Source organism: Acanthisitta chloris, unplaced genomic scaffold (genome assembly GCF_000695815.1).
Source record: "Acanthisitta chloris isolate BGI_N310 unplaced genomic scaffold, ASM69581v1 scaffold1132, whole genome shotgun sequence".
Classification (NCBI taxonomy): domain Eukaryota; kingdom Metazoa; phylum Chordata; class Aves; order Passeriformes; family Acanthisittidae; genus Acanthisitta; species Acanthisitta chloris.
Genome location: NW_008659705.1, coordinates 8,180 through 25,623, shown reverse-complemented (window position 1 = coordinate 25,623; position 17,444 = coordinate 8,180). Strand labels below are relative to the sequence as shown.

General features: G+C 51.5%; 1 protein-coding gene across 1 annotated transcript in view; it reads right to left on the bottom strand.

Annotated features, from left to right (window-relative positions):
* Nucleotides 1-3,144: 3,144 nt before the first annotated feature.
* Nucleotides 3,145-17,444, bottom strand: part of EDA (ectodysplasin A) — a gene marked incomplete at its 5' end in the record, with an annotated part of 21,039 nt that continues 6,739 nt past the window's right edge. Inside the window, 6 exons of the mRNA XM_009069486.1 lie at nt 3,145-3,766; nt 6,015-6,145; nt 6,670-6,721; nt 7,087-7,121; nt 8,045-8,224; nt 11,231-11,260. Coding sequence (XP_009067734.1) covers nt 3,515-3,766; nt 6,015-6,145; nt 6,670-6,721; nt 7,087-7,121; nt 8,045-8,224; nt 11,231-11,260 — 680 coding nt within the window. The remainder of the gene's footprint in view (nt 3,767-6,014; nt 6,146-6,669; nt 6,722-7,086; nt 7,122-8,044; nt 8,225-11,230; nt 11,261-17,444) is intronic.

The following is a 17,444-nucleotide window of genomic DNA, read 5'->3' as shown; positions in this document are numbered from 1 at the left end:
CAGCCTTCAGCTAGATATGTCACCAGCAGGACAGGCAGCACAGGCAGAAAAGGCAGGGCAGACAGCACAGACAGGGCAGGGGTGACAGACAGGACAGGCAGGACATGCAGGACAGATGGCACAGACAGGACAGGGGTGACAGGCAGGACAGAGAAGACAGTGGTGACAGCACAGACAGGACATGCAGGAATCACTCCCTCCTGCTCTCCTGGGCATGTACCAGAGGGAACTTCCAGGCAGGAATTGCTCCATCCTGGGTATGTACCAGACAGGACAGCACAGGCAGGACAGGAACGACAGACAGGACAGACAGCGGTGCCAGCACAGCGCTGACAGCACAGCCTCCCCCGATGTGCTTCGGGCTGCACTCTCAGCATTCCCCGCGGTGCCAGCGCTGGAGGCAGCAGCTTCCACCGCTCCCGGAGGAAGGCAGAGCTGGGCAGACGTGAGCTCCTGTCAGGGGGGCAGGAGCCCCAGGAGAACCTGCAGCCCTCCCGGTGCCCGCGGGACGAGCATCCCCGGGAGCCCCGAGCGCTCCCCGAGCCAGGACAGGTCTGGCTGCAGGCACAGCCCGTGGAAACGGCTGAAAAGTCCCTGATTTGGATGTGGACAATCCCTGGGCATTTGCCTCGCTGGGCTGTGAACTCCCTGGGCAGGAGCGCTGGGTGAGGACCGAGGTGGCGGCAAACACCCGACAGGATTTTCCTGCATCCTTCCACCGGCGCGGAGAGAGCTGCTCCTGGAAAACACGGCACATTCCATGCTTCTGGGCACTCCCGGCCGCTGGATTGGCTCCCAGGGGCTGTTCGTCCCAAGGATGTGAGGAAGGAGCAGGACAGAGGTTTGGAGGGAGCACCGTGGGTGAGAGATGCTTCAAGCCTGGGTGTTCAGAGGGCAAGAGGGTTATCCAAAGCCTTGGGGTCTGTATCTCTTTTCCATGCATTCCCCTGATACAGGGAGCAGCAGGATGTTGGGAAGGGGAATTCTGAGCAGCTCAGAGCCTGATGAGGGGATGGTGCCCCTTGTACCACTGAAGGATGCTCAGTCCTGCTCTCCTGGGCATGCACCAGAGGGAATGGAATGTCCAGGCAGTAATCACTCCCTCCTGCATCCAAGGCACAGCCAGAGAGTGATGCTCAGGTTTTTCCAGAGCGAAGGGATTCTCCGTGCCTCCGCCTTCCTGCAGCCATGGAGAACATCCAGCTCCTGCCAGTGGGGGCTGTGGAATGCCAACTCCATCCTCAGCATTCCCTGCCCCAAGCTTTTCTGGGAACGATTTGCCTCATGTTCTCACTAGGCAGAGTTGTCCTGCTCCATTCTCCTCGGAGCAACATGTCCTGCTTAATCCACTTGAAAGGAACTAAACCACAAAGCCCAGGGAGGAGCCCCCCAAGGCTCCTGCCAATCCAGCATGGGAGGAGAAGGCACTGGAAAAGCAGGAGCAACTCATTTGTCATGGAGTTGTGCTCCAAACTGCACAGCTCCTGTGAATAGTGAGGCTGCAGCCAACTCTGGCTGCCCTGAGGAGGAGTTGTCTCCCCATAAATGCAACACTTGGCAAGGGAGACCACTCAACTATGGAAAAGCAATGGAGCCAGGAATGCTTCAGGCAGGATGGAGCCTCCCATGGCTGCAGGACAGAGCTGGGACATGTCCCTCCCCATGTTCCTGCAGGTGACCATGGCTGAGCCACCTCTGTGTGGAGGTGGAGCAATCACTGACCTCATGGAATGGCTTGGAAGGGACCACAAATGGGCAGGGACACCTTCCTTGGTTGCTCCAAGCCTCATCCAACCTGGCCTGGAACACTTCCAGGGATGGAGCAGTCACAGCTTCTCTGGGCAACCTGTGCCAGAGCCTCAGCACCTCACAGGGAGGAATTTCTTCCCAGTATCCCATCTAACCTTCCCTCTGTCAGTTTGAAGTCATTCCCTGTGTCCTGTCCCTCCATGTTCTCATCCCAAATCCCTCTGCAGCTCTCTTGGAGCCCCTTTAGGCACTGGAAGGTGCTCTAAGCTCTCCTCAGAGCATTCCCTTCTCCATGTCAGTTCAGGACTTACCCAATTTGCTTCCCAGGCTGTGACTTCACTTCCCTCTCCAAGCAAACCCAGGCTGAGCACAGAATCGCAGGGACAAACCCCTGGGCAGGAGGAGGGAGCAGGAGCCTGACACAACAGAGCAATTAGCACTTCAGCCTCTGCCATGGCTCAGGCACATCTGGAGGCTTTAGGTCTCCCCGGCCAAGGGGAGGGAACAGCCCAGAGTTGCTCAAGAAGCCAAAAGAAACAATAGTGTCCCAACTCTTCTATTATAGTCCCCAGAAATCGAGTTATGACTAGACTCAGCAGGGCTCAGAGAAAAGAAAAAGTGGTGACTTCATGCTGGAGCAGATGTAAAAACCACCATTTTTCAACCCTCTCCCATCACCACTTGGTTTAGGTGCCAAACAAAAGGGGTTGGGGGGGGAGGAAAGCCTAAAAATCCCACATCTAAATGAGAAGAACTGCTATTAAAAAAAGAGAAAAAAATCAATCTAAATTTCCTGTTTGAATATTTTATTCTTAAACATGACAAACTTCCTCCAAGTGGTTCCCACAAGGACTTGTGTCTGCTCTGTGTGGCCCTCAGTGAAGCCCTGTAGACATGGTGTGTTCTGGCTTGCCAACTACTCCTTAAGAAGAACCAAAAAAAAAAAAAATAACCACCAAAAAAAACCAAACCAAAACCAAAGTGAAAACAACCCCCAGCCAAACACAACTTGCTGGAAACAGCAGCAGTACTTTCAGGCACCCCCAGTGGGGTAAGGGCAGGAGCTGACAGGAGCAGAGGGTTGGACCTGGGAATTGGTGGTTTCCTGGGGATTTCTGGAATGTGGAGGCACTTTCCTATGTGCTAAAGCTCTAGGAAAGATTCCTCTCCCTCTTCCTGCTTCCAAGCTCTAGGTGGAGGCACTTAGGCCTTTGTTGCTTGCTCTCCTGAGGATGAATGTAAACACCACTGGCTTCTCTCACCCTCCTCCTCCCCTTACAGCCCGAGGCCATTCCAATCCCACCGGGAAGGCAGAAACCCAGGAAGGCCCTTCCTTACTCTCAGCATGCAGAAGCAGGAGTGCCTGGCTGGGATCACTGGGACAGCAGCCTGACTTCTCCTGCTCCCACCTGGGATGCTCTTGTTAGTGCAACCTAAAAGCAGAGCCCAGAGCTCTCCCAACAAGCCTCATGTGGAGATCACAGAGCAGAGGATCAGTGCAGTAATACTTGAACTACTGAGACAAGGCAGCCACGAGAGCTTTTCCTTCCTCACCAGGCTTTGTTTTTTTGGGTTGGTTTGGATCCAAGTCTCCATGCAAGTCCCAGAGGACAATTGTGCTTCCTGCATTTCACAGCTAGGAATAAATAGCTCTGGATCAGTTTCCTTTATGGCTGGATTACAGAACCCCCTGAAATACTGATAGGCTTATGAACAGCAGCACTGGGCAGTTCTCTGAGTCTCCTTGGCCATGACAAGCTCCTCTCTAGGATGCAGGTGCATCTCCTAGGCGAATGGCCCCAAAGAAAGTCGTGTGCTTGCTCATGTTGATGGAGATGTCAGCATGCACCATCTTCACAGCAATCTTCTGCCTGGCTTTGAGGAGGCAAACCCCAGCTGTGTAGCAGGTGTTGAAGTTGGTCTTGCCAGTCTCAATACTCCGAGTGCACTGCAGAAAGGGCTTTTCATCCACCACCACCTCATAGCTGGCAAAATCTGTGAAGTTGATGTAGTATACCTGAGGGGAGGGGAGGAGAAAGGGGTTAGGGTGGGTGGTGGTGCACAGGGAGCAAGGCCACACTCCTGTCAGGGTGTTCCCTGCCTAACAAGCCCTTCCTTGGCTAACCAGCCCTTCTCCTTGGCCTTGGCACACCTCAGGTTGACATGCGTGAGGCTGAAGAACCTCCTTGGCACAGCTCTACCCACAGAAGATTGACTTGTGTGAAGCTGAAGAACCTCCTTGGCACACCCTCTACCCACAGAAGATTGACTTGTGTGAAGCTGAAGAACCTCTCTGGCACATCTCTGCTCAAAGAAGTTGACTTGTGTGAGGCTGAAGAACCCCAAGCCAACCAGGATCCTCCTCCATTCCACTCCAGACATGCAAATATCCCTGAATCCATGTGTCTAAGGCTGAGCTCTAACTCCTGCTCATCACAGGGACAAGGACACACCTGCACAGGTGGCAGAGACCTGCAGAGCTCCTTGTGTGCTCCAGACAGACAGACAGACAGATGTGACTGAGGTCCTCTTTCACTTACCTGGCCAGTCCTGCTCCTGGTCCCATGAGCCTCCTTTAGTGGTGACACCAGGCCTGCCCTAAGGTGTACTGGGAGCTGCCTCCTGTGTGACTGGACTCGAGGTGCTTGCAGAGGCACAAGCTATGGCAGGGAAAAGACTCTCCCAACCTCCACAGCCTGGGAGGAAAACACCTTGCAGTGTTCCTACTCATTTAACTCTCTCATCTCGCACCCAAAGTCCTTGTGACTCCACTGCTCCTCACTGAACCCTCTCCCACACTCCAATTCCAAGGAACTGCATGAGGAAGACCTGTCCAAGGAGAAGTCAGTCCAAGGGAGAGGGGAAATCCAACTTCCATTTTTGGAGGTTAATTCTTCTTAGCCTAACCTCTGTGACCTGCCACAAGACTCAACCCCTTTCTGCCTTGATGGACCACACATGACAAGGCTTCAGTGGTCCAACCTTGTGGCCAACCATGAGCATTAAGCACTGGGCAAACAATGGTCCTTTGGCCCATGTGGAGTTATTTTCCCTGTCCCCATCCAAGCCAGACACATCACCAGTTCCACTGAAGAGCTCCTGACACTCCCAGCACGTTTTGACCTGGTAAAGTCCTAGTGGAGCTGTCACCTGGGCAGGAGCAGAAGGTGATTATCAGGAGCTTGGAATTTGCTTCATTGTGGTTAGAAATAGCTTCTTATCTTGCTAAATCTGTCCCAGAATGAGTTTTTCAGCCCACAGGTGGGTGGACACAGTGTGGCCTGGAAGGGCAGAACCCATGGCTCACACTCCATGGGGATGAGCAACTCTGACTGGAGGCACAAAGCAGTGAGAGAAAGAACAATCCTTCTCCTGCTTGGATGGGGAGAGGAAATGAGTCTTAATTAGCTCTACCCTAAGTCAGAACACAGTAATTACCACTTTGTTAGCCTTTTTTGGAGGAGCAGGTGGGAACATCCATCATTGGTAGCAACCAAAGTGGCAGCAGAACCATCCTGGTGTTTCATGTTGGGATGAAGCTACACAGAGGTGAGGCAAAAGGGAGTTACCTGGGCTGGACTTTGCCCAAAGCACCTGTGCTGAGAGTCCTACACTTCGGAGAGTGACCTGGCTTCAAAATGGGCTGGTCAATGCTGCACAGACAACTGGAGGGCTCAAAAAGGGCATTGGTGGGTGTGGGATGGGATGGAATCTGCATGGGGGTTGGGAACCAATCTCTTGAGAGTGATGGAAGTTGTGTGGAGACCTCAGAGCACCCTCCAGGAGCTGAAGGGGCTCCAGGGAAGCTGCAGAGGACTCTGTGTTAGGAGCTGCAGGGACAGGACAAGGGGCAATGGGCACAAATTGAAGGAGGGGACATTGAGATTAGATGTCAGGCAGAAGTTTTCCCTGTTCTGGTGGTGAGACACTGTCCCAGGTTGCCCAGGGAGGCTGTGGCTGCCCCAACCCTGGCAGTGTTCACAGCCAGGTTGGCTGAGCCTTGAGCAACCTGCTCTGGTGGGAGGTGTCCCTGCCCAGGGCAGCAGTTGGGGCTGGATCGATCATCTCTAAGCTCCATTCCAATCCCTAAAACTCTCTGATATCCTGGTGAAATGTGTGTAAAACTCTTAGTCTTCCTCCCTCTAGAGCTGCAGCAGTGACAAGCACACAGAGTTGGCATCGGGAGGTGTCTGGAGCCCTCTCGTGGTTCATGCAAGGCTTCCACGGGAACACGAGAATAGGAGTTAGCCTAGGACCGTACTCACTTCTACCTGACTATAGATGAAGTATGTGCCGTCCACCAGTACCTCCAGCTCCCCACTGCGGGCATGAAGCTTAAACACCTTGGGGTTCATGGTGATTCGAGACCAGTCATTGAGGACTCCACCTGAAAGATCTCAGTATGAGAGAATGGCAGTCACTCAGTACCCGTCAGAGGAAAGGCACAAACACAGACACATTGCAAGGGCAAACACCCAGGGGGGCACAGATCTGCTCAGGGGTGACCTCAAGACTCCTACAACTGCCTGCCAGGGCTGGAGAGAGGTGGGGGATATCTGTCCTGCCAGGGCTGCAGGGAGAGGACAGAGGGAATGGCCTTGATCTGAGCCAGGGCAGAGTCAGACTGGATGTGAGGAGAAATGTTTTCCCTGTTGTGGTGTTGAGGCCCTGGGATATTGCCCAGGGAGTTGGTGGACATCTGGGAGCTGTGATATGGGCTGGAATTAGACCTGGATACAAGGCCATGGGTGCAGGGAAGATCTGGAGCTGAGATATGGGATGGAATTAGACCCAGATATGAGGTTATGAGCACAGGGAGGATCTGGGGGCTGTGATATGGGATGGAATTAGACCTGGATACAAGACCACAGGTGCAGGATGGGCCCTTTCCAGTAACCAGCAATATCAAGAGATCCTTACCATTCTTCACTTGGATTGCTGAGCCTTGGCCTTGGAGGTGAACCACAGCTGGCTGAAAGGAGAGCAGAGGGATGGAAGATCAGTGGGAATCACTCAGCACACCTCTGCATCCTGGGGACCCATCCTGAGGTGTGACAGCACCTCCAGAGCATCGAGGCTCCTCACACATGAGAGAAAGATCAGAGCAGCCAACACCAACATGGCTAAGCACCAGAGAAGAGTTGAGGACCCAAGCAAGACCAACACAGGCCATAAAAGGGTGAGCTCAGCCACTCTATGTAGCTATGGTTAAAAACATGCAGAAAAGGATGTTTTACCACAGTTACACCATCAAACACAACAGCAGCAACTGCATTTGCTGGTGATCTCCAAAATGCCCTTCAAAGGTGGGTTTTCCCTGGAAAAAAATCAACTCACCTGGCTGTCTCTGGAGCCTGCCTTGTCTGTTGCACCTGCAAAAGGCAATTTCATAGGGTTGGAGAGGAAAGGAACCCATAAATAACCCTCTTGTTACACAACAACCATTCAATCCCACAGAAATGCAGCCTCACTTGCCCCATAATTACCATTAAACCCTCAGAGATATGTTAACTATTTTGACCTATAAGAACCTCTAAATCCCCATCTAAATATAACTAATTTGACTCCATAATTACCATTAACCCCCACACAAACAGCTTATATAATAACCACTGAACCCCCAGAGAAATAAACCTTCTCTCACCCCACAACAACCACTAAACTCCCACATAAATAACCCTTCTCACATCCCATAATAGCCATTAAACCCCCATTTTTCACACCAGCAGCAGTTTGGGGTACAGGTAATATTAAAACATATCCAACATAAGCATTACAAATTTAAGTACATAAAATACATAAGGAATAAAAATATTCCTCCTCCATTTCCTTATTTTATTCCCACATTTATGTCTAACTATCAAAAATTCTCCACTTATTCAAGCAGTTTCCACTAGAAGGGAAATTTCCCAAGCCTTTCCCTGAGCCACAGAGGCAATAAAACCTCTTGAGGCCAAGGTGACAAGTTTCCCTGTGCCTTCCAGGTCCAGATGCAAAGAATCATGCAATCCCAGACTGGTTTGGGTTGGAAGGACCTCAAAGCCCATCCCACCCCCCCCCTGCCATGGGCAGGGACACCTTCCACTAGCCCAGGGTGCTCCAAGCCCCATCCAACCTTGCCCAGGACACCTGAGTCCTGCTCAGGAATGCTGTGCCATCACATCCAGACCCTCCCCAGGTGGAAATGTGGAACCTACTTGTTCCTTCACATTCCCTTGTGCAGCCAGGGTGCCTGGTGGCATCTCCTGCTGCCCTGGAGGGCACAGCCAAGCAGAGAAGGGCGCAGAGCACTCACCTGAGGGTCCCTGCACTCCAGGTGGTCCCTGAGGGCCGGGCGGGCCGGGCGGTCCAGGTGGTCCCATGACAGTTGTGCCAGGAATCCCAGGGATTCCAGGAATTCCAGGGGGACCCTGTGGCCCAGGAGGACCTGGTGGCCCTTGGGGTCCGTTGGGCCCTGGAGGACCAGCCTTCTTCCCTGAAAAACAGAGGGGCAGGGGTTACCTTCTGCAGGGGTGAGGTGGTCGTTCACCTGCAGGGCAGCAGAAGGTTGGGGATGGCTCCTCACTGGAAGGATGAGGAGAAGCCCCCAGAGAGCTGGGATGGAGATCCTGTGGCTCCACACCATCAGGAGGAGGAAAGCACTGGAGAATTGCCATGATTTTAGACTCACACACTGGGTTGGGTTGGAAGGACCTTAAAGACCATCTAGACTTAAAGATCATGGGCGGCGACAACTCTCACCAGCCCAGGTTGCTCCAAGCCCCATCCAACCTGGCCTGGAACACTCCCAGGGATGGAGCAGCCACAGCTGCTCTGAGCAACCTGTGGTAAAAAAAAACCCTCCTGGTGAAAAAAATCCTTCCTCAAAATGACCGTCAAACACCTCAGCAGGAGGAGAAACGGCACAACCACATGAGTGACAACCCTACAGACACAGAGTGGACTGACACAAGGCCTGGGGAGAAGCCTGGCCCATGATCTCCCGGTTTCCCAGATCCCTGGCAGAAATAATGACCGTTTGGTGTCATTTTAAATGTCAGTTTGCAGAAGTTTTTATGCCAAAGAGCAAAAACACAGCAAATTCTCTTCCACTGCTGCCCCCAGTCCCAGCAGGGCAGAGTGAAACACTTGTTGAGATGAGAGCAGCAGTTGGGAGATGAAATGATGATTATTGGAAGAGTTTCTGAGGACATTTCTGGACTTGTTGCTCTGCTGATATTCAGCTTTGTCATGGAAACAAACCAGGAAGGGAAAATCCATCTGTTGGAGTTAGCACAGAGCTGGGAATGTCTGGGTGGCCACTAGCCATGGACAAGGGCACATGGACATCAGTGTGGGAGCAGAACAGTGAGTTAAGGTGCAAATGGGTGATGAAAGTGCCACTGGTGTCCTACAAACAGGTGGCAAAGGCTTCAAGGGACAAATCTTTGCAGCTGTATTCCCACCCAGAGGAGCAGCTGTGTCTTCCCATCCAGCTGGTCACAATCCAGACTTTCCCTAATCCAGCTCTCCTCCTCCTCCTCGGGGTGATGACATGGCTTGGAAATGGTCACCTCGAATCACACTCAGCACTTATTTGCCCTAACACACTGAGGAATCTCCTCTCACTCCCATCAAGGCCATGGGATCAGAGTCAGGAAATGCTGCTGCTGTCATTCCTAGCTTCCCTTCCCAAGAGGGATCCAAATTCCAGCTGGTTTAACTTGGAAATCTGCTCTGCTCCTAAAGGAACTGCCGGCTGAGCACCTCGAATCACACTCAGCACCTATTTAACCTAACACACTGAGGAATCTCCTCTCACTCCCATCCAGGCCATGGGATCACACACAGGGAATGCTGCTGCTGTCATTCCTGGCTTCCCTTCCCAAGAGGGATCCAAATTCCAGCTGCTTTAGCTCGGAAATGTGCTCTGCTCCTAAGGGAGCTGCTGGCTGAGCACATTGTCCTGATGCTGCTCAGAGACACATCTGCTGTGCCTTTCCCTCCTGCAGGTCATCTCAGCGACTTCTCTGCACCAACAACGCTCACTGGCTAAGCTCACAGGGCAAAAGGTGTTCAGTTTGTTGTCTGAGGGGATCCCAGAGCATCTCTCAGCTCCCCAGGGAGGGTCCCAACACCCAAGTGCCACCCTGTCACATCTCCTGGGGTCTCTACCCATGTACCAAGCTCTGACACTCACAGTAGGCCAAACCCATGAGTTCTCCTCCATCTCTGCTCATCACACAATGAACTCTGACTCTACTAAATGTGCCAGTACCAGAAAATGAAGCTGTTTTATCCAGCTGTATGTACTAGAGCTCTAGGAGCTCCTCCAGAACTGCTCCCAAAGCCACAGTTGCTATTAGTTGTGCTGATTGAACATGGGTTGAGGCTTCCAGAGCTCTGTGAGGACAAACTTCTCAAAGTAAATTAAAAAAAAAAGTCACTGTGTGTGGCTTGTTTCCACCTCTCAGCTGTGAATCTGCAGTTTGCACCCAAGGATTAGAGGGACTGGATGTGCTATTCCAGTAGCACAGACATGGAGGGCTGAGCTGCTCCTGCTGCTGCTGGTGAGGACATTGGGCTGGAGCAGGAAAGGCTCTTGAGGGACACAGCAACGAGCTGAGCTGTTCTGCTCATTAAACCCACATCAGTTACAACAGGGAGTAAACCCAGAGTTGCCACTGCAGCAGTCAGAGCTCAGCCAGGAGCAGGTGCTGCAGTCAGTGGTGTCTCCATGAGCCAAACTCCTCACGCTCTGGTGGAGCCTCTAACTCATAACCTACAACCTGCTGCAAGCACGTGCCACAGCCTTTAAAGCATTCTCAGGATGGTTACGGGGAGGAAAAAACAGCTCATTGGTTACATCTCCCTGGAACTGAGACTGCAGAGGTGAAGCTTATGAAGCAACTCAGGTCCTTCAACTCCCTGAAGCTCCTGGGAAGAAGTGTGTGACCCTAAGTGTTCTCCAGGAGCACTACACGAACAAGGATGGTGTCAGGCACCCCATGAAGCCTCTGGAAGAACCCAAATCCCACTAAGCCATGATAAGCATGTTAGAAGCCATCCAGCTCCTCACTGCAGACCCTGAGGAACAGCCTCAAGCCAGACAAGGTCCCTGTGGCTGTGCAATGCTCAGAACAGGCTCACAAAATGATCATCCTGAGGTTAAAACAAGGAACAGTGGGACGCAGAGTGTCTCTCCATTGGGTTTGGTGGGCTGGGAGGAGATCCCATCAGCAGGTTGGCAGGATGAGGATGAAAGCCAAGAAGGCAAAGAAGCTCCTGATGGTGAAACCTGACTCAACCCCATCAACTATTTACTTCTACACCATAATTCACTTCCCTCAGTGTGTAAGGACACTTTAAGAGATGCTCAGGGGTGTTATCCCTGCCCTTCCCAGAGAAGGAACATGCTGTTGGTTCCTCCTGTTGGCCAAAGAGAACTCCCAGCAGGTGACAAAGCACAGAACGGAACATTAAAGTTAAAAGTCAAACTTACCCTTTTTCTTGTTTTTCACTGAACTTGGACCTACAAAGGGAAGAAAAGACAACAAGTGAAACTCAGGGATCATTTCACTGGAGAAAAATCTCCATTGCCAAGTGGACAATGGATGTATCAGTGCTCCATGCAGGGAATGCTCCCAGCTGAGAGAAGCCCAAATATCAGAGCCACACAGGGTGGGTTCAGTTGGAAAGGACCTTCTAACCTGACTGATGGGTTGACTCTGTGCTAACTCTTGCAGAGAAGAGAAACAAAAGCCATTTAGGCACCTCAGCCCATCCCACCCCACCCCACCCCAGTGAGACGTGAGAGCTGTGGCTGTGCCTCTGCAGCCCTCGGAGTCACGAGAGTTTATTTCATGTTCTCTCTCTCACACCATCAGTGCCATAACCAGAGTGAAAGTACAAATAGCTGTGGCCAACCCTGCACATTTTGGGGCTGCCTGGAAGCAATTAGCTTCAAAGCTGCCTGGGAGGAATGAGAAGCACATGGGATGGCAATGTTCACAGTCCATATTACAACACACACATCTGTTCCAGGCACGGCAGAGAGAGATGTTAGGGCTCTGCAAGTGAATCTTTCGACAGACAGGAGGGAAAAAAACTCAATGTTATTAGGCTTTGGAGCTTCTGAGCCTCTGGGGTTTGCATCTGTTTGCCGCCCAGTGCAGGGGGAGAGGTTAGCTGCTGGAGGTGCAGCTGATAGAGCACAACGCAAAGTTCTTCTCACTCCAAATGCTAAATTCGCAGATTTTAAGGGTTGGAATGGAGCTTAGAGATCACCCAGCCCCAACCCCTGCCCTGGGCAGGGACACCTCCCACCAGAGCAGGTTGCTCAAGGCTCAGCCAACCTGGCTGTGAACACTGCCAGGGTTGGGGCAGCCACAGCCTCCCTGGGCAACCTGGGACAGTGTCTCACCACCAGAACAGGGAAAACTTCTGCCTCACATCTAACCTCAATTTCCCTCCTTCAATTTGTGCCCATTGCCCCTTGTCCTGTCCCTGCAGCTCCTAACACAGAGTCCTCTGCAGCTTCCCTGGAGCCCCTTCAGCTCCTGGAAGGTGCTCTAAGGTCTCCACGCAACCTTCTCTTCTTCAGGCTTAACAGCCCCAACTCCCTCAGCCTGTCCTCACAGGGGAGATGCTTCAACCCTCTGAGCAACTTCGTGGCCTCCTCTGCACTTGCTCCAAGTCCTCATGTACCCAATCCCCACATGCAGCTCCCTGAGGAGCACAGACAGCCTTGGGGTGTTGCACCAAGATTCCATAGGATGACAGAGCCTCAATCCAAGCAAAGAGCCACTCTGGAATCCTACAGAGCCACCACACCAGGAGGGTCCAAGCAATCCCAAATCACTTCCAGCAGAAGCACTATGGGATCAGATGGAAACTTCTCACTTAAAGTGGAATAAAACACAGAATCATAGAACCATCAAGGTTGAGAGAGACCTCTAAGGTCATCAAGTCCAACCATTAACCTATTGCTGCTCTAACACCTAAACCAGATCCTCCAGCACCAGATCCAGACACCTCTTCAACACCTCCAGGGATGGTGACTCCACCACCTCCCTGGGCAATATCCCAGTGCCTGAACACCCTTGTGTCAGCTTTGCCTCTTGGAATAAAACCAGATGACATCCAACTATTCAAGACAGCCTAAAAATTCTCAGGATGGCTCTAACTTGTCTCTTTTCTAAGATGCTTGGCCTGCAAAGGACTCACGACACTTATCTGACATCATATTCCTCAAGCCCAGGAGATGTTCAGCATCTGCTGAAGCCAATCTTATGATGCTTCCAGAAAGGTGAATTCAAAGCTTCTCTTTTCCAAACCCATGTGCAGTGTGTGGAGTAGAATCATAGAACCATCAAGGTTGGAGGAGACCTCAAAGATCATCAAGTCCAACCACTAATCTGCCACTGCTGGAACCCCTAAACCAGATCCTCCAGTGGCACATCCAGACACCTCTGAAACACCTCCAGGGATGGTGACTCCACCACCTCCCTGGGCACCTGAGCAAGAGCTGAGTTTTTGGAGCGTCCAGCCCCAGCTGTGACCCAGCAAGCAGCAGGATCCATCTCAGGGAGCAGGTTCCAGCTCCTGCAGCCTTACCATGTGCTGGATCCTTTCCAAGGCCTTCAGAAAAACAACCAGATGGTGATGCAACTCAAGGATATTACATGTGACATGTTTTCTCTTGGAAAGATTAATGGAGTTGACTTTCCCCCGGCTCTGATTCCTCTTTCTGCACGCTACACACTGCCAGGAGGGGCCATAAACACAGCGATATCAGGGACTGCTTTGGGACAGATGCTGATATAAATAGGATATTAAAGAGCCCCTGCCTGCCCTTATTAGCTGTGCGTGAGGATTAACAAGGGATACTTGGAATTCCTCCACAATAGATCCAACTGGTTTTATGGATGGCAACAGATCTTTGTCATTCCACTTGTTTTATATCAAAGCTACAAAAGGTTTGACCAGTGTGGAAATCATTCAAACAAAGGATGTACCTAGGGAGGCTCCTGGATGTGCTCAAATTGCCAGTTGGTAAGAGCTCAACCAAGTCATTGAGTGCCACTGAATTGTTGTACTAGCAGAGAATCACAGAACCAGCAAGGTCAGAGGAGATCTCTAAGAGCATCAAGTCCAACCTGTCACTGCTGGAACTCCCAAACCCTAAACCAGATCCTCCAATGCCACATCCAGACACCTCTGGAACACCTCCAGGGATGGTGACTCCACCACCTCCCTGGGCACCTGAGCAAGAGCTGAGTTTTTGGAGCGTCCAGCCCCAGCTGTGACCCAGCAAGCAGCAGGATCCATCTCAGGGAGCAGGTTCCAGCTCCTGCAGCCTTACCATGTGCTGGATCCTTTCCAAGGCCTTCAGAAAAACAACCAGATGGTGATGCAACTCAAGGATATTACATGTGACATGTTTTCTCTTGGAAAGATTAATGGAGTTGACTTTCCCCCGGCTCTGATTCCTCTTTCTGCACGCTACACACTGCCAGGAGGGGCCATAAACACAGCGATATCAGGGACTGCTTTGGGACAGATGCTGATATAAATAGGATATTAAAGAGCCCCTGCCTGCCCTTATTAGCTGTGCGTGAGGATTAACAAGGGATACTTGGAATTCCTCCACAATAGATCCAACTGGTTTTATGGATGGCAACAGATCTTTGTCATTCCACTTGTTTTATATCAAAGCTACAAAAGGTTTGACCAGTGTGGAAATCATTCAAACAAAGGATGTACCTAGGGAGGCTCCTGGATGTGCTCAAATTGCCAGTTGGTAAGAGCTCAACCAAGTCATTGAGTGCCACTGAATTGTTGTACTAGCAGAGAATCACAGAACCAGCAAGGTCAGAGGAGATCTCTAAGAGCATCAAGTCCAACCTGTCACTGCTGGAACTCCCAAACCCTAAACCAGATCCTCCAATGCCACATCCAGACACCTCTGGAACACCTCCAGGGATGGTGACTCCACCATGACCTCCCTGGGCAACTTGGGCCAGTGTCTCACCACCAGAACAGGCAAAGCTTCTGCCTAACATCTAACCTCAACTTCCCTCCTTCAATTTGTGCCCATTGCCCCTTGTCCTGTCCCTGCAGCTCCTAACACAGATCCCTCTGCAGCTTCCCTGGAGCCCCTTCAGCTCCTGGAAGGTGCTCTGAGGTCTCCACACAACCTTCTCTTCTCCAGGCTCAACAGCCCCAACTCTCCCAACCTGTCTCCACAGGGAAGTTGCTCCAATCCTCTTAGCAACTTTGTGGTCTCCTCTGCTCTTGCTCCAACAGTTCCATGTTGGAGACACAGCTACTTTCAAGCCAAACATCTCTTTTTGAAGTTAAACCAGGAGCAGGAGCTCCATGTGACTTACCTAATAGACACATTTGCAAAACTAGATTGTCTTTGAGCACTAAACCAAAGAAGTTCAGCTTTGCCCTTTGAAGTCTGAGCTTCTGGGTGTGCTTGGAAGGAGAATATTAGCTTTAGTGATCCCTATTTTCAACAGCCACGGAAATTTGTGTCAAGTGCTTTTGCAAAGCATCTGGTTTCACAAAGAGGCACTTGCTAAACCTCAGACAAAGCTCTGAACAGTGCCCAAATCCACCAGGAGCTTCTGGAGAATAGAGAGCTCAGTGCAATGAGTTCCTGGCCATGAGTTGGGATATTACTGATAGAGAAGAAACAGAATCTGAGCAGGACAACCAGGATCTGTAGCAGAGCAGATGAGTGTCTCAGCACTCAAGTGCTAAGAGTATACCCCAACAATTCTGGGTGTTTCCACCTCTCTCTGACCACCAAGTGCTCTCCAGATGTGGAAGTTTCCACCTCTCTAGGAAGGAAGTTCTCTGCTACTTGGAGCTTCCTAAAACAAGAGGAGCTATTAGAATGTGACCATTCATCACCCATGTCTGAGGATTAACCACTCCTGATACCTTCACAGACTTTCAGAGCAGAAGGAACCATCCTGACGGTCAGGTACTGAAGAAGTCAATATTCAGGAGGAATTCCTTCATGGAAAGGGCTGTCAGGCATTAGAATGTGCTGCCCAGGGAGGTGGTGGAGTCACCATCCCTGGAAGTGTCTGAGGCATGACTGGACATGGCACTCAGTGCTCTGCTCTACATGACAAAGTAGTGATGGGTCACAGGTTGGACTCAATGATTTGGAGGTATTTTCCATCCTCAATGATTCCTTAGGTCCTACCCATCAACCAACTCCTCTATCCCTGTGTGACCAATACTAGAGGTGGAAAGAGGCGGCCAAGTGTTACTTGAGATTTCAAGCAATGACAAACCTCCTGCTGTCCTGGGTGTAAGTTTTCCCAATGAGTAAGATCCAAAACCTCCACTGGAGTCAAACCTCCCACACAGGATCAGTGAGGTTAGAAGGGACCACAGTGGGTCGTCCCACCTCCCTGCTCAGGCAGGGCCAGCCCAGAGCTCATGGCTCAGGGTTGTGTCCACATGGTTCTGGAACATCTCCAGTGAGGGAGAATCCACAGCCTCTCTGGGCAATCTGTTCAGTGCTCAGGGACTGCACAGCAAGGAAGTTCTTCCTCCTGTTCAGGTGGAACTTCCTGGGCAGCAGTGTCTGCTGTTCCCTCTTGTTTGATTGGTTTCCCCCACTGAGCAGAGTCTGATCATCCTCTTGGCACCTCCTGTTCATGGAATTGAATCCACTCCTGAGGTCCCTCTCAGTGTCTCTTCTCGAGGCTGAACAGCCCCAACTCCCTCAGCTTTTCCTCATCCCTGAGGTGCTCCAGTCCCTTCAGCATCTTCCTTGCCCTCCCCTGGACCTGCTGCAGGAGCTCCATGTCCCTGGACACACATCCTCTTGGCACCTCCTGTTCATGGAATTGAATCCACTCCTGAGGTCCCTCTCAGTGTCTCTTCTCGAGGCTGAACAGCCCCAACTCCCTCAGCTTTTCCTCATCCCTGAGGTGCTCCAGTCCCTTCAGCATCTTCCTTGCCCTCCCCTGGACCTGCTGCAGGAGCTCCATGTCCCTGGACACACCACTCCAGGTGTGCCCAGGGCTGGGCTGAGCAGAGGGACAGGATCCCCTCCCTGACCTGCTGGCAATGCTCTTCCCAAAGCATCCCAGGATTCCTTTGGCCTTCTGAGCCCCAAGGACACACTGTGGCTCATGGACAGCCTGTTGGCCACCAGCACCCCCAGGTCCTTCCCACAGAGCTGCTCTCCAGCAGGTCAGTGCCAACCTGTGCTGGTGCTTGGGGTTATCCCTCCTCAGGGGCAGGACCTGCATTTGCCCTGGTTGTATCTCAGTGGGTTCTGCCCTGCACATCTCTGCAATGACATTCACTTCATTCTCATGACTAGGAGATATGTAAAGCTTTCCAAATATTTTGGAGTGCAGCATTATTAATGCCAGACCCAGTGGAGCTAGGGAAAGCAGGATGAGAGCTCCCAAACACATGCTTAATCTAGAACATGTGCAGTCAGGGGAGGTTTGGAACCAATATGTTTTCAACATTTTCAGGAAATTTGGTCTAGCCAGATGAAAGCTTCTTGGACCTAACTGAACCATCAGTCAGTGGCACAAGCCTGAAACAAGAGGGATTTTTTTTTTCCCTTGCCCAGAAAAAGAAAGTGTTGCTGAGAATCAGAGAACCATCAAGGTTGGGGGAAACCTCTAAGGTCATTGAGTCCAACCATTAACCTGCCACTGCTGGAGCCA